The 7,239-nt window shown below is 57.8% G+C and overlaps 1 protein-coding gene across 1 annotated transcript; it reads left to right on the top strand.

The window, feature by feature from the left end:
* The first annotated feature begins 1,422 nt into the window (after positions 1 to 1,422).
* LOC130607187 (ryanodine receptor 3-like) lies at positions 1,423 to 7,067 on the top strand. Its single transcript, XM_057424087.1, has 5 exons — positions 1,423 to 1,507; positions 2,567 to 2,631; positions 3,386 to 3,486; positions 3,582 to 3,633; positions 6,951 to 7,067. The coding sequence occupies exons 1-5, from the start codon at positions 1,423 to 1,425 to the stop codon at positions 7,044 to 7,046; spliced, it is 399 nt and encodes a 132-aa protein (XP_057280070.1). The 3' UTR covers positions 7,047 to 7,067.
* Positions 7,068 to 7,239: the final 172 nt, after the last annotated feature.

Below are 7,239 nucleotides of genomic sequence, written 5' to 3'. Positions count from 1 at the left end.
TCCCTATGTGTCCCCATGGGTCTCTATGGGTCGCTATGGGTCTGACTTGCTGCCCCAGTGTTACCTGTTCCACATGTACGTGGGGGTCCGGGCCGGGGGCGGCATCGGGGACGAGATCGAGGACCCGGCGGGGGACGAGTACGAACTCTACCGGGTGGTGTTCGACATCACCTTCTTCTTCTTCGTCATCGTCATCCTGCTCGCCATCATCCAGGGCACGTGGGGCGCTATGGGGCGCTATGGGGCTATGGGGCGCTGTGGGGCGCTATGGGGCTGGGGGGGTCGTGTTCGACATCACCTTCTTCTTCTTCGTCATCGTCATCCTGCTCGCCATCATCCAGGGCACGTGGGGCGCTATGGGGCGCTGTGGGGCGCTATGGGGCGCTATGGGGCGCTATGGGGCGCTATGGGGCGCTATGGGGCTGGGGGGGTCGTGTTCGACATCACCTTCTTCTTCTTCGTCATCGTCATCCTGCTCGCCATCATCCAGGGCACGTGGGGCGCTATGGGGCGCTATGGGGCGCTATGGGGCGCTATGGGGCTGGGGGGGTGGTGTTCGACATCACCTTCTTCTTCTTCGTCATCGTCATCCTGCTCGCCATCATCCAGGGCACGTGGGGCGCTATGGGGCGCTATGGGGCTATGGGGCGCTGTGGGGCGCTATGGGGCTGGGGGGGGCGTGTTCGACATCACCTTCTTCTTCTTCGTCATCGTCATCCTGCTCGCCATCATCCAGGGCACGTGGGGCGCTATGGGGCGCTATGGGGCTATGGGGCGCTGTGGGGCGCTATGGGGCTGGGGGGGTCGTGTTCGACATCACCTTCTTCTTCTTCGTCATCGTCATCCTGCTCGCCATCATCCAGGGCACGTGGGGCGCTATGGGGCGCTATGGGGCGCTGTGGGGCGCTATGGGGCGCTGGGGGGCGCTATGGGGCGCTATGGGGCGCTATGGGGCTGGGGGGGTCGTGTTCGACATCACCTTCTTCTTCTTCGTCATCGTCATCCTGCTCGCCATCATCCAGGGCACGTGGGGCGCTATGGGGCGCTATGGGGCGCTATGGGGCGCTATGGGGCTGGGGGGTGGTGTTCGACATCACCTTCTTCTTCTTCGTCATCGTCATCCTGCTCGCCATCATCCAGGGCACGTGGGGCGCTATGGGGCGCTATGGGGCGCTATGGGGCGCTATGGGGCTGGGGGGTCGTGTTCGACATCACCTTCTTCTTCTTCGTCATCGTCATCCTGCTCGCCATCATCCAGGGCACGTGGGGCGCTATGGGGCGCTATGGGGCGCTATGGGGCGCTATGGGGCGCTATGGGGCTGGGGGGGTCGTGTTCGACATCACCTTCTTCTTCTTCGTCATCGTCATCCTGCTCGCCATCATCCAGGGCACGTGGGGCGCTATGGGGCGCTATGGGGCGCTATGGGGCGCTATGGGGCTGGGGGGGTCGTGTTCGACATCACCTTCTTCTTCTTTGTCATCGTCATCCTGCTCGCCATCATCCAGGGCACGTGGGGCGCTATGGGGCGCTATGGGGCGCTATGGGGCGCTATGGGGCTATGGGGGGCGCTATGCGGCGCTATGGGGCTAGGGGGGCCTATTTGGCTGGGGCACGCTGTGGGGCTGTGGGGGGCTGTGGGGCTGGGGCGCTATGGGGCTGGGGGGGGCTGTGGGGCTATGGGGGCGCTATGGGTCTATGGCGGTTATGGGGCTGTGGCGCTGGGGTCTGGGGTTATGGGGCTATGGGGGGCTGTGGGGCTATGGGGCTGGGGGGCTGTGGGGCTATGGGGGGCTGTGGGGCTGTTGGGGGCTGGGGGGCTATGGGGCTGGAGGGCTATGGACCTGGGGGGGGGGCTATGGGGCTATGGGGCGCTATGGGGCTGGGGGGCTATAGGGATGTGGGGCGCGCTATGGGGCTATGGGGTCGCTATGGGGCTGGGGGGCTGTGGGGCTATGGGGCTATGGGGGGAATGGGGGTATGGGGGCTATTGGGGGTGAATGGGGTAATGGGGGCTATGGGGGGGCTATGGAGCTATGGGGCTATGGGGGGTATGGGGCTATGGGGGGGAATGGGGTAGTGGGGTCTATGGGGGGCTATGGGGGGGGATGAGGCTATGACGGGGGACTGGGGTAATGGGTGCTATGGGGGCTACGGGGTAATGGGGGCTATGGGGTAATGGGGGCTATGGGGTAATGGGGCTATGGGGGCTATGGGGTAATGGGGGCTATGGGGGCTATGGGGTAATGGGGGCTATGGGGTAATGGGGGCTATGGGGTAATGGGGGCTATGGGGGCTATGGGGTAATGGGGGCTATGGGGGCTATGGGGTAATGTGGGCTATGGGGTAATGGGGGCTATGGGGTAATGGGGGCTATGGGGTAATGGGGGCTATGGGGTAATGGGGCTATGGGGGCTATGGGGTAATGGGGGCTATGGGGGCTATGGGGTAATGTGGGCTATGGGGGCTATGGGGTAATGGGGGCTATGGGGTAATGGGGGCTATGGGGGCTATGGGGTAATGGGGGCTATGGGGGCTATGGGGCTGACCCCCTTTGTGCCCCCCCAGGTCTGATCATTGACGCCTTTGGGGAGCTGAGGGATCAGCAGGAGCAAGTGAAGGAGGACATGGAGGTGGGGGGCGGACCCCAATCTATGGGGCCGGCTTGGGGGGCCCTGCCCCACATAGACCCCCATTGATCCCATTGATCCCCATTGATCCCATTGATCCCCATTGAACCCCATTGATCCCATTGACACCCATTGATCCCATTGACACCCATTGATCCCCATTGAACCCCATTGACCCCCATTGATCCCATTGATCCCCATTGATCCCCATTGACCCCCATTGATCCCATGGATCCCCATTGACCCCCATTGATCCCATTGACACCCATTGATCCCCATTGACCCCCATCGATCCCATTGATCCCCCATTGATCCCGATTGATCCCAATTGATCCCCATTGACCCCCATTGATCCCATTGATCCCCCATTGATCCCGATTGACCCCCATTGACCCCCATTGACCCCCATTGATCCCATTGATCCCCATTGACCCCCATTGATCCCATTGACACCCATTGATCCCCATTGACCCCCATCGATCCCATTGATCCCCATTGACACCCATTGACCCCCATTGACCCCCATTGATCCCCATTGACCCCCATTGATCCCATTGATCCCCATTGATCCCCATTGACTCCCATTGATCCCCATTGACCCCCATTGATCCCATTGATCCCCATCGACCCCCATTGATCCCCATTGATCCCCATTGACCCCCATCGATCCCCATTGACCCCCATTGACCCCCATCGACCCCCATCGACCCCCACCGACCCCCACTGCCCCCCATCGGCCCCACTGCCCCCCCCATAGACCAAGTGCTTCATCTGCGGCATCGGGAGCGACTACTTCGACACGACGCCCCACGGCTTCGAGACCCACACCTTGGAGGAGCACAACCTGGCCAACTACATGTGAGGCGCTGCGGGGTGGGGGGGGCACTTATGGGGCTGGGGGTCCCCAGTGCCCCCCATTAACCACTGCCCCCCCCCTTCTCCCATTGGTCCAGGTTCTTCCTCATGTACCTGATCAATAAGGACGAGACAGAGCACACGGGGCAGGTGGGGATGGGGGGCAATGGCTGTGGGGCGGCAATGGCCTTTGGGGGGCTCCTATTGGTCATTGGGGGCTACTATTGGTCATTGGGGGGCTACTATTGGTCATTGGGGGCTCCTATTGGTCATTGGGGGGCTACTATTGGCCATTGGGGGGCTCCTATTGGTCATTGGGGGCTCCTATTGGTCATTGGGGGGCTACTATTGGCCATTGGGGGGCTCCTATTGGTCATTGGGGGCTCTCATTGGTCATTGGGGGGCTCCTATTGGCCATTGGGGGCTCCTACTGGTCATTGGGGGGCTCCTATTGGCCATTGGGGGCTCTTATTGGCCATTGGGGGGCTCTTATTGGTCATTGGGGGGCTCCTATTGGTCATTGGGGGGCTACTATTGGCCATTGGGGGCTCCTATTGGCCATTGGGGGGCTCCTATTGGTCATTGGGGGCTCTTATTGCCCATTGGGGGGCTCCTATTGGCCATTGGGGGCTCCTATTGGTCATTGGGGGCTCTTATTGCCCATTGGGGGCTCCTATTGGTCATTGGGGGGCTACTATTGGTCATTGGGGGGCTACTATTGGTCATTGGGGGCTCCTATTGGTCATTGGGGGGCTCCTATTGGCCATTGGGGGCTCTTATTGGCCATTGGGGGGCTCTTATTGGTCACTGGGGGCTCTTATTGGTCATTGGGGGGCTCCTATTGGTCATTGGGGGCTCTTATTGGTCATTGGGGGGCTCTTATTGGTCATTGGGGGCTCCTATTGGTCATTGGGGGGGCTCCTATTGGCCATTGGGGGGCTCCTATTGGCCATTGGGGGGTGCTAATGGTCACTAAGGGATACGGGAGGGGTTGGGGGGGTCTTTAGGGGTTTTCTATGGGGTTTCTATGGGGTTTCTATGGGGTTCCTATAGAGGTTTCTATGGGGTTTCTATGGGGGTTTCTATGGGGTTTCTATGGGGGTTTCTATTGGGGTTTCTATGGGGGTTTCTATGGGGTTTCTATTGGGGTTTCTATGGGGTTTCTATGGGGTTTCTATTGGGGTTTCTATGGGGTTTCTATGGGGTTTCTATGGGGTTTCTATTGGGGTTTCTATTGGGGTTTCTATGGGGTTTCTATGGGGTTTCTATTGGGGTTTCTATGGGGTTTCTATTGGGGTTTCTATGGGGTTTCTATGGGGTTTCTATTGGCGTTTCTATGGGGTTTCTATGGGGTTTCTATGGGGGTTTCTATGGGGGTTTCTATGGGGTTTCTATGGGGCTTCTATGGGGTTTCTATGGGGTTTCTATGGGGTTTCTATGGGGTTCCTATAGAGGTTTCTATGGGGGTTTCTATGGGGTTCCTATGGGGTTTCTATTGGGGTTTCTATGGGGTTTCTATGGGGGTTTCTATGGGGTTTCTATGGGGTTTCTATTGGGGTTTCTATGGGGTTTCTATGGGGTTTCTATGGGGTTCCTATAGAGGTTTCTATGGGGGTTTCTATGGGGTTTCTATGGGGTTTCTATTGGGGTTTCTATGGGGTTTCTATGGTTTTTTTATGGCAGTTTCTATGGGGTTTCTATGGGGGTTTCTATGGGGTTTCTATTGGGGTTTCTATGGGGTTTCTATGGTTTTTTTATGGCAGTTTCTATGGGGTTTCTATGGGGTTTCTATTGGGGTTTCTATGGGGTTTCTATGGGGGTTTCTATGGGTTTTTTTATGGCAGTTTCTATGGGGGTTTTTATGGGCTTTCTATGGGATTTCTATGGGGCTTTCTATAGAGGATTCTATGGGTTTTTTTATGGCGGTTTTTATGGGGTTTCTCTGGGGTTTCTCTGGGGTTCCTATGGGGTTTCTATGGGGTTTCTCTGGGGTCCCTATGGGGTTCCTATGGGGTTTCTCTGGGGTTCTTATGGGGTTCCTATGGGGTTCCTGTGTGGTTCCTATGGGTTTCCTATGTGGTTCTTATGGGGTTCCTATGGGGTTCCTATGGGGTTCCTGTGTGGTTCCTATGGGTTTCCTATGCGGTTCCTATGGGTTTCCTGTGTGGTTCCTATGTGGTTCCTATGGGGTTCCTATGGGGTTCCTATGGGGCTCCTATGGGGTTCCTATGGGGTTCCTATGTGGTTCCTGTGTGGTTCCTATGGGGTTCCTGTGTGGTTCCTATGGGGCTCCTATGGGGTTCCTATGGGGCTCCTCTGGGGCTCCTGTGTGGTTCCTATGGGGTTCCTATGGGGTTCCTGTGTGGTTCCTATGGGGCTCCTATATGTTTCCTATGGGGTTCCTATGGGGCTCCTCTGGGGCTCCTGTGTGGTTCCTATGGGGTTCCTGTGTGGTTCCTATGGGGTTCCTATGGGGCTCCTCTGGGGTTCCTGTGTGGTTCCTATGGGGTTCCTATGGGGTTCCTGTGTGGTTCCTATGGGGTTCCTATGGGGTTCCTGTGTGGTTCCTATGGGGTTCCTGTGTGGCTCCTATGGGGCTCCTATGGGGTTCCTATGGGTTTCCTATGGGGTTCCTATGTGGTTCCTATGGGGCTCCTATGGGGTTCCTATGGGGTTCCTATGGGGTTCCTGTGTGGTTCCTATGGGGTTCCTGTGTGGTTCCTATGGGGCTCCTATATGTTTCCTATGGGGTTCCTATGGGGCTCCTCTGGGGCTCCTGTGTGGTTCCTATGGGGTTCCTGTGTGGTTCCTATGGGGTTCCTATGGGGCTCCTCTGGGGTTCCTGTGTGGTTCCTATGGGGTTCCTATGGGGTTCCTGTGTGGTTCCTATGGGGTTCCTATGGGGTTCCTGTGTGGTTCCTATGGGGTTCCTGTGTGGCTCCTATGGGGTTCCTATGGGTTTCCTATGGGGTTCCTATGTGGTTCCTATGGGGCTCCTATGGGGTTCCTATGGGGTTCCTATGGGGTTCCTGTGTGGTTCCTATGGGGTTCCTTTGTGGTTCCTATGGGGTTCCTATGTGGTTCCTATGGGGTTCCTATGGGGTTCCTGTGTGGCTCCTATGGGGCTCCTATGGGTTTCCTATGGGTTTCCTATGGGGCTCCTATGTGGTTCCTCTGGGGCTCCTCTGGGGCTCCTGTGTGGTTCCTATGGGGTTCCTATGTGGTTCCTATGGGGTTCCTATGGGGTTCCTGTGTGGCTCCTATGGGGCTCCTATGGGTTTCCTATGGGTTTCCTATGGGTTTCCTATGGGTTTCCTATGGGTTTCCTATGGGTTTCCTATGGGGTTCCTATGGGTTTCCTATGGGTTTCCTATGGGGTTCCTATGGGGCTCCTATGGGGCTCCTCTGGGGCTCCTCTGGGGCTCCTGTGTGGTTCCTCCGCCCCACTGCCTGTGCCCTGCCCCCAGGAATCCTATGTGTGGAAGATGTACCAGGAGCGCTGCTGGGATTTCTTCCCGGCCGGGGACTGCTTCCGGAAGCAATACGAGGATCAATTGGGATGATTCCCCCCCCGCCCCCCCCCCAGCCCCCAAATCCCCCCCATCCCCCCCAGCCCCCCCTTTAAGTGCCTTGGCCAATGGGGGGGTTGCATTTGCCTCCATCCTCAATAAAGCTGCAGAGCATCAATGGGGCCAGGCTCTTTCTTGCCCCCCGCCCCATTGAACCCCATTGGGGGGGGGATTTGGGATCATAGGG

Source organism: Pezoporus wallicus, unplaced genomic scaffold (assembly GCF_028554395.1).
Source record: "Pezoporus wallicus isolate ANWC-B61680 ecotype Strahan unplaced genomic scaffold, APGP_CSIRO_Pwel_v1 contig_14352, whole genome shotgun sequence".
In the NCBI taxonomy this organism is placed as follows: Eukaryota; Metazoa; Chordata; class Aves; order Psittaciformes; family Psittacidae; genus Pezoporus; species Pezoporus wallicus.
Note: the sequence above shows the minus strand (reverse complement) of the source record. Positions and strands in the feature narration are given on the sequence as shown.